The 19,221-nt window shown below is 52.6% G+C and overlaps 2 protein-coding genes across 2 annotated transcripts; both read left to right on the plus strand.

Annotated features, from left to right (window-relative positions):
• Positions 1 to 796: 796 nt before the first annotated feature.
• On the plus strand, positions 797 to 12,501 carry Prss36 (serine protease 36). Its single transcript, XM_087908695.1, is given in 15 exon segments — positions 797 to 872; positions 875 to 925; positions 1,105 to 1,140; positions 1,853 to 2,015; positions 2,367 to 2,647; positions 5,791 to 5,957; positions 8,408 to 8,657; positions 8,778 to 8,907; positions 9,270 to 9,508; positions 9,599 to 9,762; positions 10,543 to 10,780; positions 10,894 to 11,035; positions 11,312 to 11,577; positions 11,651 to 11,772; positions 12,030 to 12,501. Coding segments are annotated over 15 exon segments (2,607 nt in total). The 3' UTR covers positions 12,312 to 12,501.
• A 2,290-nt stretch (positions 12,502 to 14,791) lies between these two features.
• On the plus strand, positions 14,792 to 19,208 carry Prss8 (serine protease 8). Its single transcript, XM_048455061.3, is given in 7 exon segments — positions 14,792 to 15,161; positions 15,404 to 15,421; positions 16,921 to 17,083; positions 17,676 to 17,947; positions 18,033 to 18,199; positions 18,327 to 18,623; positions 18,625 to 19,208. Coding segments are annotated over 7 exon segments (1,032 nt in total). The 5' UTR covers positions 14,792 to 15,076; the 3' UTR covers positions 18,655 to 19,208.
• Positions 19,209 to 19,221: the final 13 nt, after the last annotated feature.

A 19,221-nucleotide genomic window follows, 5' to 3' on the forward strand; every position in this document is an offset into this window, starting at 1 on the left:
TTCCCTGGAGTTCCTGCCCCAGCCCTGGCCAGTAACTTCAGTAACTAGAGCTGTGTGAGAAGAAAAGGCCAAGCCACTGGGGAAGCCACACCCCAATCAAAGGTGAGGTCTCCAATGAGTCATGCCAAGGGCTACAGCTCAGCTTGGTCCTGCTCTTCCAAGAGCCCAGTGCATATGCGTCCACTACGGTCATCTGACTTGGTTTTGACACAGAGAGCTCTCTGCTCAGCTCGCCCACATTCAGCAGGTGTCCCGGAGCTGGGACACCTCCCCTACTTCCATTCCAAGCTTCCAGATATGTGAGATGCACCGGAGCTTGGGGTGGGGCCTTTGAACTCCCTGCTTTCCCCCTTCAGCCCCAGATCCTCTCAGATTCCTTCTGTAAATGGGCTCTAGCCAGGAAGGGTGGGGCTACTCCTGGAACCATCGGGAGGGACCAGACACAGTCAGTGACAGTCTGGTGGCAGGAAGCAGCCTTTCAACTGTCTGTCTCTGTGCCTCCCGCCGCCCCGCCGACTCTAGTGAACCATGTCCCAGCACCTGTTCGTCCCAGTTGTAATGATGGGTAAGTCCAGAGGATAGGGCTTCAGGAGGCCTGGATGCCAGCACCCAGAGAGCTGAAAAGCAGGATATAGCTCCTGCATCCTTTAGAGGCAGTGAGATGTCAAAAGAGACTGAAAAGTAAAATGTCGGAGGAAGAAGGAGAGGGTGGCAAAAGGAGGGAAGGGCCATACCAAGAACCTGGGGGATTGTGGGGTAGGGGAAGGGGAAAGGGAGACCCGGCTGTCGGGGCAAGATGGAACACTGTAGACCTGGGCAGAAGGAGCAAGAGCCTCACCTAAGTGCATCGTCTCTCCATCCTTTCCCTGCCTCCCTCTTGTCTTCCCAGTGGTCAGCCCCATCCCCGGAGCCTTCCAGGACTCAGGTAAGACTGCTGGACAGGGGAAAGTGAGGTGCCATGGTGCAGGCAGGTCAAGGGGCTGAAACAATAACAAGGGACTGGGATTGGGGAGGCAAATGTGGGGTCAGAGCAGGAAGATGGGGGTGAGGCAGCGTGGGGTTGAAGTCGCAGAGTGCTTCCCCTCTTTACCTTCTGTCTTCCAGTTGTCAGTCCTACCCAAGGAGAATTTGAAGACTTGGGTAAGAGAGAGGCATGAGTTGCCTGGGATCTTGGGTTTGTTTTGTTTGTCCGCTTGTTTTGTTTGGTTGGTTATTTTTGGTTTGGTTTGATTTTGACACAGAGAGCTCTCTGCTCATCTCGCCACATTCAGCAGGTTGGGTTTGGATTTTCGAGACAGGGTTTCTCTGTCCACAGAGTCCCTGGTTGTCCTGGAACTCCCTCTGTAATCCATGCTGGCCTCAAACTCACAGAGATCTCCTTGCAGCTCCCTCCTGAGTGCAGGGATTAAGGGCATGCATCAATTCCCTTCCTGGCCTTTTGGTTTTTGTCTGTTTGCTTGTTGTTGTTTTGGGGTTCTTTTTGGTTTTTTGTTTTGTTGTTGTTAGCCAAGGTCTCTTTCTATAGTCCTGGCTGTCCTGAAGCTCACTCTGTAGACCATACCCTCAGAGATCTGCCTACCTCTGCTGGGATTAGCTGGGATTAAAGGTGCACACCCCATCACACCTGGCTGCCTTGACTCTTAAAGACTTTTCGGGCTGGTTAAGTTATGAGTGAACTGGGAGAGCCCAGGAACTCCAACTCCGCCTTTCTTGGTCATGTTTGGAAGGGCAAATTGAAAGAGTGGATGAAGATTCAGGCTTTCTCCCGAGTTATCAGCGTCTCTGGGGTCTGAGGGTCAGAAGAGGAGGGGAACCCTAACAGGGCTCTGACTTCCACGGGTCTCCATTCCAGACTGCGGTCGCCCTGAGCCCTCTTCCCGTATTGTGGGGGGCTCTGATGCGCACCCTGGCACTTGGCCGTGGCAGGTGAGCCTGCACCAAGGTGGGGGCCACATCTGCGGGGGCTCTCTCATCGCCCCTTCCTGGGTCCTCTCCGCTGCTCACTGTTTTGTAACGTGAGTACAGTCTCTCTCCTTCAAAGTGTCCAGCTCTCTGCTTCAAAGGCTAACTAAAGGTCGCTCTGCAGCTCGACCTTTCCTGCTTACCCTTCTTGTCCCTCAATGCCATGCTGTCCACACTGAACACCCTGGAATAGGAACTATCCTTCCAATGCCTACATTGACATCTCCAAGTCCTATCTGACCCTTTCAACCTCCACTTTCTCAGCCCCTATCTGGATCTGACTGTTCATTTCCTGGGTTCCTACTGACCCTATCTCTCCCTCGGCTCTGAGTCCTCAGCTCCAAAGCGATCTGCTGACTCCGTGGGGCCAACCTAGTCCCCTTCCTTCCCCGGCACTGGAGCAGGAACGGAACCTTGGAGCCCGCGGACGAATGGTCAGTCCTGTTGGGCGTGCACTCCCAGGACGGACCCCTGGACGGCGCGCACTTGCGCTCCGTGGCCGCCATCCTAGTGCCGCACAACTACAGCAGAGTGGAATTGGGCGCCGACTTGGCTCTGCTGCGTCTGGCCTCGCCCGCCAGGCTAAGCCCCTCGGTGAGGCCGGTCTGCCTGCCTCGTGCCTCGCACCACTTCGCTCACGGCACCGCCTGCTGGGCCACTGGCTGGGGAGACGTCCAGGAGGCTGGTGAGTGGGGCGAGCGACCGCCCTTGCAGGTGTGGGTCCCGGGGCACCCTGAAAGCTGGGTCCTCCGGTGAGTGGCTCCTAAGAAGCTGGGCCTAAAGAGAAGGACCCAGGCGGAACTTGGGAGTCTTAGTTCTGATCCACGGAAAATTCCTAACCTCCGTCTATGTACCTTCCTCTGCCCCAGAGGTTGCCCCACCTCTGGCCTCACCTTTTCTCCCAGTTTTTGTTCTTGTTCTCTCTTCTGGATTTAGGCCGGACTCGGGTTCCATTCCAGCTCTTTCAGACAAAGCATTACCCCTGCACACTTCCTCCTGCGAAAGGAGAAAAACAGCCCCAGGGGGTATTGGGTGGTTCAGATGGGCACAGCCGAACTTAATGGGTTGTGGTTACCTTCTGTAATAGGTGTTCAAGTACTGACGCTTAGTCCCGCTTGTTCTTCCATATTCCTCCCTTCCGTCCTATCCACCCGTTCTCAGTCCCTTCTCTGCTTTCTCTTCTCCCTGCTAAGACATTCATTGGCTCACGCTTTTGTTGAGGATGTTTCTATGTGCCAGGCACTGTGTTAGACAAGCCCTGAAAGAGATACACCAGTGCACATAACAAGCAAAACCCACGCCTTCTCAGAGATTATTCCCTGCTGGGTAGGCAAACCGTAAAATCAGTTAAAAAGTAAATGCTAGGTCGGAAGGTGTCGGGAGGCAGGCTACTTTTGTATTTTCAGCCGTCCGCGGTACCCAGTGTTTCTTTGCCACCAGCAAACATACCCATAGCTATTCCACATCTTCTTTGGTGAGACTTCGCTGGGCCAGGGGGCTTGGAGAGGAGCTTTGTGGAGGCGATGTATCGGGAGGTGTCAGGGAGGTGTGATTATGATTACCCGGGGAAGTCTTCGTGGAGTCAAGGCATGCTGTTTCCTGGGAGGCGGTGTGGAGAGAGAACGTGTTAGATGGAGGTCATCCTGAGGGCCCTAGAGAAAGGCTAGGTTGCTAGACTGAGTGGCAGGGCAAATCTCACAAGGATGCCTTGTGAGAATCTTGAAATTCTTAAGATCAGACTGAGACTGAGGGACAGAGTAGCCATCAGTTCAGGGGTCCCCAGACCACCCCCAGACTTCCCTAGCTGAGCTCTAAGAACAGGTTCAGCCACAGCTCTAAGAATCCTGAGGATTCTAGGTGAGAATAGAAGGACCTCTTCACCTTCCCTACCCCTCTCTGGCTCCTGAGACTTTTTGTTAAAAGTAGTAGCTAGGCTGGATGTGGTGGCACATACCTTTAATCCCAGTACTCGAAAAGCAGGCAGATGGATCTGTGTGAGTCCGAGGTCAGAATGCTCTACATAGTGAGTTCCAGAATAGCTAGGACTACATAGTGAGACCCTACCTCAAGAGGAGGAGGAGGAGGAGGAGGAGGAGGAGGAGGAGGAGGAGGAAGAAGAAGAACAAGAACAAGAAGAAGAAGAAGAAGAAGAAGAAGAAGAAGAAGAAGAAGAAGAAACCAGTAGTGGTAACTTACACCTGGATCCCAAAAGGTTAGCGCTGAGGCCCGGGGCTGAGCCTGGAGCATTCATTTACTGTTGGTAAAAACACAAAGCGGAACTATAGAAACACTGCCCCTGGAAGTAGCAGGTAGTGACTGAATTAGGAAGCCGACCAGTCAGGAGGCTGGGTTGCTCCCTCAGGCCCAGGATTATGCTGCTGGCACTGGGGAGTTACAGTGGAATACAGCTATGTCACAAGTAGCTTGGGAACTACCTGGAGAAAGTGAGTTAAGGCTCAGCTGTTATAAAGCAATTGCTGCTCAGACAGAGGACCCAGACTTGGTTCCCAGCACCCCCATGGTAGTTCACAACCAAATGTAATTTCAGATACCTCCATTTCTAGGATGTCCTATGCCCTTTTCTGAACTTTGGGGGTACCAGACACACATGTGATATGCATTCAGACAATCAGGCAAAAACAAAACAAAAAAAACTTATATTCATAAAATAATCTTTTAAAAGGGGGAGAAGGGCCAGGAGGTGGTGGTATACACCTTTGGTCCCAGCACTTGGGAGACAGAGGCAGGCAGATCTCTGAGGTCAAGGCCAGCTTGGACTATAGAGTGAGTTCCAGGACAGCCAGGACTACACAGAGAAACTCTGTCTTGAAAAACCAATAAAATAACAGAAGGGCAAAGATGACACCCAGATTCTTTTTTGTTGTTGTTGTTTTGTTTGTTTTTTGGTTCATTTTTTAAAAAGATTTAGTATGTGTAGTGTTCTGCCTGCATGTATGCCTACAGGCCAGAAGAGGGCACCAGATCTCATTCTAGATGGTTGTGAGCCACCATATGGTTGCTGGGAAGAGTAGGCAGTGCTCTTAACGACTGAGCCATATCTCCGGCCCCACTTCGTTGATTTTTTTGAGACGGGGTCTCTCGGTGTAGCCCTTACTGTCCTGGAATTCATTCTGTACTTCAGGCTGGCCTTAAACTCAGAGATTTGCCTGCCTCTGCTGCTCAGTGCTGGAGTTAGAGGCATGTGCCATAATGCCCAGATGCTTATCCTAAACTCCAGTTTCTGTGTTTGGCAAGACCGTATTTAATACACATAATAACTTTATGAAAAGGATGCTCTTTTTTGGGACAAACACAATTCCGCATCAGGGTCGAGAGCTGATAAGTACATTATTGTCTGGGGACCTTGTATGGTACACGATCTGTACCATCATCTGTGACAGCTCTCACTGGCGGCTTACGGAGGCTAAACCTGAGAAGGGGCTTTAGAAAGAAGATAAGAGCAACAGATGATGTCATGAGGGTGGTAGGCCAATCTTTTATCCTCTCTAAGGCAAGGTCTCACATAACCCAAGATGGCATCAAACTTGCTCTGTAGCTGAGGATGACTTCGAGTTTCTGATTCTTTCCCAAATTCTGGGATTTCAAGCATGTGCCATCACACCTGGATGATTCAGTTCTGGGGACCGAACACAGGCCTTCACGCATGCTAGCAAGCAGTCTATCAACTGAACTACATCTGCAGACCCAGTGGGAACATGTTGACAGAGATGTCCAGGAGGCAGCTGACAGGGACAAAGTTAAGGCCTGGGGAGATGAGTGTTTTATACCTGACTCATCATCGTATCTGCTCTCTGGTTCTGCCCCCAGACCCTCTGCCTCTCCCCTGGGTGCTCCAGGAAGTGGAGCTAAGGTTGCTGGGAGAGGCTGCCTGTCAGTGTCTCTACAGCCGGCCTGGCCCTTTCAACCTGACTTTCCAGCTGCTGCCAGGGATGCTGTGTGCTGGCTATCCAGAGGGACGCAAGGATACCTGCCAGGTGAGGAGAGGTCTCCTAACCCATAGGAAGCAGCTAAGGAACAGACAAATGTTTGAGCCTCATCTTCAGTGGAATTTGGTCTGGGGAATATGGCTCATGGGTACAGTATGTGCCTAGAACCTAGGAGGCTCTGGGTTCAATCTCTGGCAACAAACCAAAAACCCAAAGACAGGGCTGGAGAAATGGCTCAGAAGTTAAGAGCACTGGCTGCTCTTCTAGAGGCCCTGAGTTCAATTCCCAGCAACCACATGGTGGCTCACAGTCATCTGTAATACGAACTGGTTCCCTCTTCTGGCCTGCAGGCACACAGACAGGCAGAACATTGTATACATAATAAATAAAGAATTTTTTTTTTAAAAAGCCAAAGACAGTCAGTGGAGCCTAGCATAGTAGAGCACACTTGTGATCTCAGCACTTGGGAAGTAGAGGCCAGACGCCCACTGCAGAGAGATGCTTTCTGGTCAAGGCTGAGAGCCACATTGATTTATGGGTATCAACATAAATATTTAGAAGGCAGTTTCACAACAAGTGCATTTAGCAAAGCAATCTTAGTAGATTCCCCACTAGGCACGACTCCATGGTTTACAACATGACATGACATTGAGATTTTTATTTAATAACTTATGGCTTCTTGGGGAAGCACTGTCCACAAATACAGGCTTCTTGTGTTCAAACTCTTTTTAAAATTATATATATATATATATGTTTGTGTAACTTATATATTATATATAACTTATATATATATACATATTTATATTTATTTATTTTTGACAGGGTCTCACTATGTATTCTTGATTGCCCTAGAACACTTTCTTTCTTTCTTTTTTTTTGGTTTTTCGAGACAGGGTTTTATGTATTTTTTTAGGCATGAGTGCTCTATTTGCATGCATGTCAGAGAGGGCTTCAGATTCCATTATAGATGGTTGTGAGCCACCATCTGGTTGCTGGGAATTGAACTCAGAACCTATAGAAGAGCACCCAGTGCTCTTAACTGCTGAGCCGTCTCTCCAGCTTGAGAACTGTTCTTTGACCTCTACATGCTGGCCATGGCACTTGAGTGTGCACACACAATAATAAATAATTGTAATCTCAAAAACGGAAAGACCAGGCACTGTGACACATTCCTGTAATCCCATCACTCAGGTGGTAGAGGTAGGTAGATCTCTGAGTTCAAAATCAGTCAGAGCTACATAGTCTGAAGCAAGTAAATAAATAGATAAATAAATAAATAAATGCTGGATGGTGGTGGTGCGCTCCTTTAATCCCTGCACTTGGGAGGCAGAGGCAGATGGATCTCTTTAAATTTGAGGCCAGTTTGTTTTACAGAGCAAGTTCTAGGACAGGCTCCAAAGCTGCACAGACACCTTGTCTGGAAAAAAAACCAGAAAAAAAAAATTCCTTAACTATGGAGGTGGTGGCACACGCCTTTAATTTCAGCACTTGGGAGGCAGAGGCAATTCCCAGAACCTTTATACCATCTGTAACTCCAGTTCCAGGGGATCCAACACCTTCTCACCTCCACAGGCACCAGACACACCTGTGGTGCACAGATATACATGCAGGTAAAATACTCACATACATGAAACACTAAACCCATCTCAAATAATAATAGTTGCTTTGGGCTGTTAGCTACTGTTGTGGGTAACATAACTCTACAAAATGTTGAGCCTTCAATTTTTAAACGTATTTATTCATTTACTTATTTGTTTTGTGTGCATTGGTGTTTTGTCTGCATGTGTGTCTAAGTGAGGGTGTCAGATCCGCCGAAACAGGAGTTACAGACAGTCGTGAGCCACCCTGTGGGAACTGGGAGTTGACTCTGAGTCCTCTGGGAAGAGTAGCCAGGGTTCTCCATCTCTCCAGCCCCAAGACTTCTTTGTGATCCTCCTCAGGTCACCAAGATTCCTGAGCTCAGTTATAGAGACACCTTAACAACAATGTCCCATTCCCATTGTTTCTGGTCTGCTGGTTTTAGGTCTTCCTCCTCACTTGATTTCATAGTCCCTCTTTTTAAAATAATTGATTTTTATTTTATTTTATGTACACTGGTGTTTTGCATACATGTATGCCTGTGTTAAGGTGCTGGATTTCCTGGAACTGGATGTATAGACAGTTGTGAGCTGCCATGTAGATGCTGGGAGTTGAACTGAACCTGGGTCTTCTGGAAGAGCAGTCAGCGCTCTCAACTTGAGCCATCTCTTCAGCACCCCCCCCCCCCTTTTTGAGACAGGGTTTCTCTGTGTAGCTTTGCAGCCTGTCCTGGAACTCACTCTGTAGACCAGGCTACTTGGTGGTTCTCCTTTACCGGGTTTTCTTCTGATTAGGGCTGTAGAAAACACAAAGGTGAAGGTAGAAGGAAGGTTGCTAAAAGGTGGCGGTGGCTGTATGTTAGGCCCCAAACGGGCTGTAGATTTTTGAACTGATCTCTGACTTAGGTCATCTATCATTAGGGTGACTCCGGGGGACCGCTAGTCTGTGAGGATGGCGGCCGTTGGTTCCTGGCAGGAATCACCAGCTTTGGCTTTGGCTGTGGACGGAGGAACCGCCCTGGGGTGTTCACTGCAGTGGCTCCCTATGAGTCGTGGATACGGGAACATGTGACGGGTTCAGAGCCTGGGCCTGCCTTTCCCAGCCAGCTCCAGAAGCCCCAGTCAGGACCCTGGGAGCCCGGAGAAGAAAACTGTACCTTTGCCCAACCAGGTGAAGGGTTGATGCACTGAACCTGACTTAGCTGGACTGGGCAGATTCGATCTCGGGTGGAGGCTGCAGGGTTAAGGATTTCTGCAGACTTCCTGACCCAGGCCTCTCCTCTCATCTCAGAGTGCGGGAAGGCTTCGCGGTCAGGGAGCTGGCCCTGGGAGGCCCAGGTGATGGCGCCAGGCTCCAGACCCTGCTATGGAGCTCTGGTGTCTGACAGTTGGGTCTTGGCACCCGCCAGCTGCTTTCTGGAGTGAGTGAGAATCCACATATCCGGCACTCTTGCACCTCCGCACATCAGTCGGAGAGACAGGCTAGGCTCAGTCCTTCCTCTGGGGTGGGAGTTGTACTGCTCAGTCTGTAGGGTGGGGTCTCCGCTAGAGATTGTAGAATCCGGCACAAACCGGGGGAGTATGGCGAGGGTGGGGAGGAGGTTCAGTCCAAAACGCTAGAGCCAGAGTAACAGACTCAGAATAGGGGGCGCGTTTCCAGCGCTGGGCGAAGCATCCCAACCCCGAGACGCAGTCTAAGCCTGGGAAGCGAGGCTTACAGCGTGTGTGCTGAAGGCGCACGCGTCCTCAGCGTCCCCATCCAGCAGCCCCGCACCTCTGACAGCCCACCCGGCGACCTTGAAGCCTGGCGGGTGCTGCTGCCCTCGCGCCCGCAGGAGGAGAGGGTGGCACGCCTAGTGCCGCACGAGAACGCCTCCAGGGACTCGGCCTCGGACCTGGCGCTGCTGCAGCTGCGGACGCGCGTGAACCTGACCGCCGCCCCGAGCGCCGTGTGCCTGCCCCATCCCGAACACTTCTTCCTACCCGGGAGCCGCTGCCACCTGGCTCGCTGGGGCCGCGGGGGTGCGCGGGGCCACCGCCTGAGTGGGGCGGGAGGGAGGGTGGGGTGGGGGCCACGCGGCCGAAGCACCCGCTCGCCTCCCGGTTTCTCAGAAGCCGCGGCCGGCTCCGGCGCGCAGCTGGAGGCGCAGCTGCTGAACAGCTGGTGGTGTCACTGCCTGTACGGCCGCCAGGGGGAGTCGGTGCCGCCGCCGGGAGATCCGCCCCACTGGCTTTGCCCCGCCTACCACGAGGAGGAAGAGGCGGGACGATGCTGGGTGAGCGACAGGAGCTCGCCGCGACCATCCGGCCCCGGCCGGAACTCAGCTGGAGGCGGGAGGAGCTAGCAATGGGGGCGGGGCGTTCCGGGCCTCGTGCCTGTGGTGCATAACTCGATTATTCGTTTTTTGTTGTTTTTTTTTTTTTTAAGTGACAGTGTTTTTCTGTGTATCCCGTGCTGTCTTGAAGCAAACCCTGTAGACCAGGCTAGCCTCGAACTCAGAGACCTGCCTAGGCGTGCGCCATCAACGCCCGGCTTATTTCTTCTTTTTAAACGCGTTAAGTGTTGGAGAGCCAAGTCTGGGTCCTCGTGAAGCTAGTGCGTTCCCGACAGAGCCATCTCCTCAGCCCGAGTTTGGCAATTTTAATTTTGAGAGGGCTTGAAGCCAGGCGATAGTGGCTCACACCTTTGAGTTCCAGAACAACCAGAAACCCTGTCTCTAAAAAGGGGGTGCAGGGCCCAGGCGGTGGTGGCACACGCCTTTGATCCCAGCACTGTGAGTTCGAGGCCAACCTGGTCTACAGAGCAAGTTCCAGGACAGCCAAGAACAGCTAAGGCTACACAGAGAAACCCTGTCTTGAAAAACTGAAGAAAGAAGGAAAGAAGGGCGAGGTGAAAAGGTGTTGGCATTTGCTAAGTGAGGGCTAGATTTTTACGCAAATTAGTGTTGGAATTTGGCTGGAAGGATGCTTGATTAGTCCACAGAAGAAGAATCAGGATCTCAGGAAAGCCCAGAAAGCTAAGTGCTCACGCTAGTAAAAACACTGTTTTGCCACAGAAAGATTCCAGTTGGAGCCTTCTGTGTCGTGAGGAGGGGACATGGTTCCTGGCTGGATACAGAACCTTCTCAAGTGGTTGTCTCCGTCCCCGAGCCTTCTCCCCGCTGCAGACTCACGCTCCATGGATTAGTCATGTGACTCAGGGAGCTTACCTGGAGGACCAGCTGACCTGGGACTGGGGCCCTGACGGGGAGGAGACTGAGAAACAGATTTGTCCCCCACACACTGAGCATGGTGGTGAGCAGGGGGTCTGTGAGACTTTAGGAGTTCCTGGGAGGTCTTAGATCATGACAAGGCTTCCTGGGGGCAGCTTGGGGACTCCTGCTGAGATGGCCACCTCCTCTCTCTAGCCTGTGGCCTAAGGCCAAAGGCCACTCCAGCTGGTGTGTTGTGGCCCTGGCTGACAGAGGTGCATGTGACTGGTAATCGAGTCTGCACTGGGATTCTCGTTGCCCCAGGCTGGGTCCTAGCAGCTACTCACTGTATTCTCAGGTGAGAAAAATTGGGTGATAAATCAAGGATTCTTTCAACAGTAGGACATTGTCACTCTGGGATTTGTACAGTACAGGGGAAGCCTTGTGGGAAGTTTTTGCTGGAATATTTTGATCTGGTTGACTTTTGGGGTGTGGGGTAAGATCTTTTGTGACAGCAGAGAAATCACAAAGCAATTGCATGGTCCTAGAGACCTGCTCTTCCCTTTCTTCTGCTGGGAAAGACTTTACCAGTTATGAAAGAAATAGGAGCCGATGCTATTTCCTGTTCCCACAGGCTGGGCTCTACCACAGTGCCTTACATCGAAGTGTATCTGGGCCAGGCAGGGGCCAGCTCCCTCCCACAGGGCCACCAGGTATCTCGCTCTGTCATCAGCATCCGCCTGCCCCGGCACTTAGGACTTAGGCCCCCCCTGGCCCTGCTGGAGCTGAACTCTCGGGTGGAGCCTTCCCCATCAGCTCTGCCCATCTGCCTACACCCGGGGGGTATTCCCCCAGGGGCCAGCTGCTGGGTGCTGGGCTGGAAGGACCCCCAGGACAGAGGTGAGAGCCCTTGGGTCATGGGAATGAGGAGTGACCTCAGACCAGAACCCTATACAGCCTCTTTCCTCTCTAGTTCCTGTAGCTGCTGCTGTCTCCATCTTGACTCCACGACTCTGTCACTGCCTTTACCAGGGCGTTCTGCCTTCCGGAACCTTCTGTGTCCTCTATACTGAGGGCCAGGAAGATAGATGTGAGGTACAGGGAGGGGCCTATGCATCTTGGACCAGGGAGGGGAAAAGTAGTTCTGGACGACTAGACCCTATTCAGATTGGAATTTATTGGCATTGGGCTCCTGATAGGAACCAGTATTTCTGGCCTGGATCTTAGGGGGACCAGGAAGCAGGAAACCTAAGGGTGGAGACATGTAGTGCTTTGTGACTGGACCCTAGGGACGTTAAGAGAACCAGATGCGGGGGTAACAGACCCATTTGGCCTTGGCTCCAACTTTGCAGGTGACCTCAGCACCTTCCCTCCTGTGCCAGACTGAGGGAGGCCCCTGGGTTCTCATGGGCATGGCTGTTCGAGGTAGCCAGGAGCTGTTTGCAGCCATTGGCCCTGAAGCTGCGTGGATTTCACAAACAGTGGGAGAAGCCCATTTTCTGCATCCCAGTGGCTCCCCCTACTGGCCTTCTGAAGACAGTGACCTCTGCCCCCAAGACTTGGCCGGCGCTGCAAGCTCCCCTAAGGTTGCGGCTATGTTTCTGCTCCTGCTAGCTCCACTGATCCAGGACTGAGTCTGGCTCCTTGTCACACCGCCCATCAGGCCTGGAATGTGGCCCAACCAGCCAGCTCCCAGGCCTGGAGAGGGCCTCTTCCACCTATACTACATCAGCTTTCAGATAATTGGGTCTCAGTGCTGGCTACTTGGAACCTAAGAATCCTTGGGGGTGGGGGAGGAAGAGACAATAAAGATGTAAATACAGACACGTGGCCTTGTGGCATCTCTTAGGTGCCCGAACACCTCAGAGCTAAGGGGAAAGCCCCAAGGATAGGGCTCTTCCCTCTTGGTGAGTCAGGCCTTGGGATCCCAGGAAATGTGTCCCCTATAACGTGGCAGCTGTTCCCTCATTCCTGCCTCTGGGCGGGGGAGGTTAGGTGAACAGCTGGTCGTGTGTCACCTCTGCTTTGGAATTAGTATCTCCAGCACCTGGAGCATACTTCAACCCTGGCTTGGTAACCCCCAGACTAGAAAGCCTTGGGATGTAAAAAAAAAACAGCCGTGAAAATACACCCTGATGTATACTGTACATTCCTAGAGTCTCTAGCGTGTGCGTTCATACATATACACACATACACACTCTCACTCACACACACACACACACACATGAACCTCGGCACCCTTCAAGAAACTCCCACTTGTCCATCACAACCAGTGCCCCAAGAAAAATCCCACCTGTGCGCCCGCAACTTGCCTGTTAATTCAATGCACATCACCTGCTAACTGACAAGTCATGGCAACTAGAGCCTGAAAAATAGATTCACCAAAGTGCTCCCTGTCAAGTGGAAAGTGCGTGTTACTACTCCTTGACTAGGGATGAAGAAATTGGTCAGAGAAGAAATGAGGTTTGAGCTCATAAAGACAGCAGATGTGGACCCAAGGGAAGAGTGGAAGTCTTAACGGGTAAACAGAGGGATCGCGTCTGGAGTTGGGGGTCACATTCTGTTATAGGGAAGGGAGACTAGAAGCGAGTATGAGGTGGCAGGGGAGGCTGGGGAGGGTTAAGAGACTGTGAACGGCTTTTCCTTCGTTTCTAAAGACCATAGTACTATTCTTCAGGTCCTTAGACACACCCTGACTCCCAGAGTCTTGCCCCTCCTTCCAAAGCCAACCTCTCCCCCTTCACTCCCTCCAGGAATTCTCTGACCACCGACACCCAGGCCTCTAGGAAGAGAGTAGAGGAAGTAAGGGTCTATTTCTCCTCAAACTTAAGCCCAAGCTGCATCCCAGACACCACACAGGCTGCCTTTCCCTGCACCCTTCCTGTGCGCGTGTGCTTGTGTGTACACACACATGCCTGCACCCATACAAGCAAGTTCTGAGCCCAGTGCGCTCCACCTTTCCGGACAGTGTCTCACTGAACCTGGACCTTGCTGCTTCATCTCTACTGGCTGGCTAGCAAAGCCCCGGGATCTGCTGTCTCCACTTTCCCCCACCCAGTACTGGACCGGGCTCACAAACAGGAACTGTCACACCCAGGTGCTCAGGATCTGAGCTCAGGTTTTATGCTGGCACAGCAAACCCTTTACCCACTGAGCCGTCTCCCCAGCCCCTTTCCCCGAACTTCTACCTGGCACTGGCACCCTACACTACAGGGGTTCTCCTGCCTTACCACACCCCAGCTTTATCTCTTTTTCTGGCGGGGGTGGCAGGGGAGGGTTTCTCTATGTAATCCTGGCTGTCCTGGAACTTGTTATGCAGACCAAGCTGGCCTCAAATCACAGAGACCCACCTGCCTCTGGTGGGGGGACAGGACAGGATGACGATGACTGGGACTTAAAGGCAGGTGCCACCAGGCCTGGCCCGGCTTTGCCAGCACTGTTGTGTTAGTCTCTTTCCAAGCCCCCTTAGGATTCAAGTCTTAGCATTCTTCCTCCAGGACCCCACCCCCAGCTACTGTGCAATTAAGAGTCCCCACGTGTTTTATCTATCACAACTCCTTTGAAATTATTCAACAATCCCCTTTCGATTCAAGTCTGACATCCCTACTTCGTCATAATCTCAAGGAGGTCATGGATGGTATAGTTTGCCACTTGTGCCTGGGGCCACGGTAGGAACTCAGCAAATACTTGTTGGATGATTGTCAACAGCCAGACGTGCTCAACACCTGCCAGAAGGCTGCAAGCTGCACAGAGACGGCCTGCCAGGAAAGGCCCTGGCCTGGGGCATCCCCCATGTCCCAGTCTTAGATACCTGGCCCGAGGAAGGAGGGACAGAGAGGGCAATGGGTGGCCCTACAATGATGAGGTCTGGGCCAGGTTGCTGCATAAGGGGTGGAAGTGGGTGTACTGAGAGACCAGGAAGATCTGGGACGGTTGGCTGGCAGGCTGGCTGGCACTCAGGGTTTCCAGCCCAGCTCCAGACTGCTTTCTAACTGGCCAGGATCTGTTTTCCTCCTCTCAGAACCACCCCCACTACCCAAGGAGACTGAGGACTGCAGAGGTCAGAAGTAGGGAAAAAAAAAAAAAGCCCACTGTTTTCAGCCAGGAGGGCGTGGCTTAGGGAGGAGCCCACAGGTAGTTGCCTTCTGCCGAGGTACCTGGAGAGGTCTCTGTGGTGGCCAGGTCGTAAGGCGGAACAGGTCCACAGACTAAAGGCGTGTCTTCTATCCCCTCCGTGGCCATTTCCTGCCAAGAAGCCCACCGTTCACCCTTGCTTCACCTTCTCATCCTGGGATTCGTCACTTCTGAGCCCACATCTAAATCCTGCCTTCGAAACCAGCCTTCCATTCCTTCGTTTTTTTTAATCTAGAGTCTCCCCTGGGGGCCCTCGTCCTGGGCCATGGCCCTAAAGGTGGGCCTGGGACCTGGGCAGCTGGAAGTCATGGGCATTCTGCTTCTTTTCGGATTGCTCCAGTCGAGAATGGGTAAGTCTGGGTGAGCAGGGAGGGAGGGCTGGAGCGAGGGCACTGGCGAGAGCGGGCAGAGAGAGCCCTGTGAGAGCGCAGCTCTTATCCTGGATTCATGAATCTCTGTGCTCCTACCATTTGGTCATCATCTCCTGTCAACCCCTTAAGCAGGAGTTGCCCTCTGGGAAAGCGGTTGGTATTAAGGGGTCCGGGAATTCTCAATCCTCCCTGCTTACTCTTCCCTCTCTCTTTCCCCCCAGGAGCTGGCGGGACCGAAGGTGAGGCTTGCTGGGGAACTAGGAGGAGGGCAGTAAGGGCACGCCAGTTTGGGGTCCCCTGGTGGGTTTTAGGAACTCTTGTCACCCTGCTGAGCTTGCTCACCTAGCCACACTAAGTGTCGCAACTGCTCTGTGAGTATGGAATCAATCGTGGCTCTTGTTTTATGAGGAAACTGAGGTGAAGAGAAGCAGTGAGTTGTCTGACTCTCTGTGTGTGAACCGGGGCTGGTTCCGAGGGAAACTCCACAGACCAGCTCCTCGGCGGACTGGTTTTCAGTCCCAGCTTAACTATTTAGTAGCCTTGTCTCCTTAGTGTTCTAAGCTCCAGCTTCTTTGCCTTGATAAACTGTCAGCTCCGAGGAGTCCCAGAGATTGGGTAGTGAAAGCCCCTTTGGGGCTAGACTTGCCACAACGGCTAAGTAGCAGCTATTGTGATGATTATGAGGGAACGGAGGAAGAGTCTGGGTGGCTGCTTTCTCTGCTTGGGGAAAATGTGGTAGGCAGTTTTAACTCCTCTCCTCTGCTGGCTCAGTGGCGGCGGGTCCACATCACAGAGAATCCAATGGTTTCGGTGTTCAGCCACAATCCATACCTCTGTGTGCTCTGCGTGGGGTTAGGGTGGAAAGAGGGATGTTCCCTAGGCGGCGCACAGGTCGGTGCAGCTGGGACAGTCATAGGCATGAGAACAGTTGTCAGCCCGGACAGTGTTTGGGAGAGAGGGCCCTGAAAGCTGAAAGCAGCACCTGTGACTCAGTCAGCTAGATCGGGACAGGCTGTGTGTGTGTGTGTGTGTGTGTGTGTGCGCGCGTGCATGTGTGTGTCTGTGTGCTGGGGGGGTGTGCTGGGGGCGCACTTAGGAAGGCTCTCTGACCTAGCAGAGAAAGGGTGGGAAAGACATTCAGAGTAAAGTGACTGGTATTAATAAGGATCCAGAGGATCCAGAGGTGAGTAATGTATGGCTCAGTGTATGTGACAGGAAGTGTCCTGCGGTAGTCAGAGGACAGCGCCATGTGCATCTGGAATGTACCTTTTTTTCTTTAATTCTTTAAGATTTAGTATTTTGCCTGTGTGAATACATGTGTGTCACCTGAGTGTCCGGTGCCTTTGGAGGTCAGAAGGTATCAAATCCCCTGGAACTAGAATTTAGGAGACTTGGTTCAGCTGCCATGTGGGTGCTGGAAGCCAAGCCTAGGCCTCTGCAAGAGTAACAAGTGCTCCTAACAGCTGAGCCATCTCTCCAGCCCCTGCAATGGATCTGAAGGGCAGTTGGAGCCACGGAAGAGCTCAGCAAGACTGTGGCTTGGCCAAATTTGTGGTTTATAAAGATATTTGGATGTGTAAAGAGACTTGAGAGGAAGGGGCTGCCACGACACTTGACTAGGACATCACCAGGCAGAGACTTCTCACAGCTGCTGAGCCATAGGGTGGGGAAGGTAGCTGAGGGCTGCTGTGGGAGCCCCAGAAAGGCCTGTCTTCACCCTCCCCTCTTCCCTGGACAGTCTCCTGTGGTGCTGTCGTCCAGCCACGCATCACGGGTGGTAGCAATGCCAAGCCTGGTCAGTGGCCCTGGCAGGTCAGCATCACCTACTCCGGAGTCCATGTGTGTGGCGGGTCTCTCGTGTCGGACCAATGGGTGGTGTCAGCAGCTCACTGCTTCCCCAGGTACCAATTCGCAATTCGGAGGAGGGGCAGGGGGAGTCAAAAGTGGGTGGGAAACAGTGTTTGGGTGACAAGCCTGAAATCCCAATACTTGGGAGAAGGAAGCAGGATCAGAAGTTCAAGGTCATCCACAGCCACCACACAGTTAATTCAAGAACAACTTGGCCATGTTTACATTAGACCTATCTAAAAAAAAAAAAAAAAAAAAAGCACGCCATGGGTCAGTCTAGATCATATGTCAGACTGGTTCCTGGTGTGGGTTCAAGAGTCTTGACTGCCTTTAATCCCAGCACTTGGGAGGCAGAGGAGAGGCAGAGACAGGTGGATCTCTGCCTGAGATAAATAATGAGATTTATCAAAAAAGAAAGAAAGAAAGGAAGGAAGGAAGGAAGGAAGGAAGGAAGGAAGGAAGAAAGAAAGAAAGAAAGAAAGAAGAAAAAGAAAAGGCAACCAATTAGAGGTAAAAGTGAGGGGTTAGGGTCATGGGTAAAACTAGGCCCTCAGTGCCATATGGGATCTGAGCTAGGGTAGCGTAAAGCAGCAGGGGTCGGGACAAGAGGTCTCTCAGGTCTACCCTCTGCCTCCCTGCCTGCAGAGAACACGACAAGAACGAGTATGAGGTAAAGCTGGGGGCTCACCAGCTGGACGCCTACAGCAACGACACTGTGGTCCGCAGGGTGGCGCAGGTCATCTCCCACCCTAGCTACCGTGAAGAGGGCTCTGAGGGCGACATTGCACTCATCCGCCTCCACAGCCCTGTCAGCTTCTCCCGCTACGTCAAACCCATCTGCCTCCCTGCAGCCAATGCCTCCTTTCCCAATGGCCTCCATTGTACTGTCACAGGATGGGGTCATGTGGCCCCTTCAGGTGAGGTGGGGCACTGGGTGCCAAGAGACAGGGAAGGCAAGGCGGTAAAGGCTGGCGACCCTGAATGGCCATTCTGTCCCCACAGTGAGCCTACAGACGCCCAGGCCGCTGCAGCAGCTTGAGGTCCCGCTGATCAGCCGTGAGACCTGCAGCTGTCTGTACAACATCAATGCCGTGCCTGAAGAGCCCCACACTATCCAGCAGGACATGCTGTGTGCTGGCTACGTGAAGGGAGGCAAGGATGCTTGCCAGGTAAGGGTAAGGGCCCAGGGAACAGAGGGATCAAGTTGACCCTGAGAGATGGAGGGCTGAGGGGAGCTGGCATGGAAGGACTGCTGGCTAGAGATATGTCCTGACAGAACTCTCTTTTTTCCCTTAGGGTGACTCTGGGGGCCCACTCTCTTGTCCCGTAGAAGGCCTCTGGTATTTGGCAGGCATTGTGAGCTGGGGCGATGCCTGTGGAGCCCCTAACAGGCCTGGAGTATATACTCTGACTTCTACCTATGCCTCCTGGATCCACCGCAATGTGGCAGAACTCCAGCCTCGCATAGTTCCCCAAACTCAGGAGTCCCAGCCAGATGGCCACCTCTGCAACCATCATGCTGCCTTCAACTCAGCTCCAGCCCAGGGACTAAAGCCCATGCTTTTCCTGCCACTGGGCCTGGCCCTGGGCCTCTTCCTTCTTCCACCTTTGGTTTGAACATTAAGCTACTTAACCCTCAAAGCTGACCATGCTTCCAAGACCAAAAGCATCCCCAAGGACATGTGCCTGTTCGGGAGGGCAGTGCACCAACTTGACCTTTGAGCCCATTCTTTTGCATCTGCTCTTCGGGGTTATAATCTAGGGCCAAGAGGTTTACGGCCTGTGGAACGGGCCAGAAATTCTAGCTACCTTTCTCTATTATCTGCAGCTTATTGGTTAGGCTCCTATGGAGCTCCCAGAAGCCTCAACTAGGAAAATGAGCCCTGACTTCAACCTGTGTCTAGAACACAGGCCAGCTGCCTAGCTGACTGCTGCAGAAGGCTGGCTTCAGAGCCCTACTCATCCTGCCTGATGAGCCCATTACTTCGTCCTCTTCCTGTCTCCTGGGCTTTGTCTGTCTCTCAGACAGGGAAGACCCCAGCCTTACTCCACTGGCTGCCAAGCCTGCTTTGAGCCCAACTCCTGGACTCCGGAGGACTGAGCCCCCACCGGAGCTGGCTGGGGCTTGGATCAGGGTGAGGGGATAAGTGGAGCAAGGAGTAAATGTTTTGAACACAACCGGCTGCATGTG

The sequence above is a fragment of the Myodes glareolus genome, chromosome 7 (assembly GCF_982192425.1).
Source record: "Myodes glareolus chromosome 7, mMyoGla1.1, whole genome shotgun sequence".
Classification (NCBI taxonomy): domain Eukaryota; kingdom Metazoa; phylum Chordata; class Mammalia; order Rodentia; family Cricetidae; genus Myodes; species Myodes glareolus.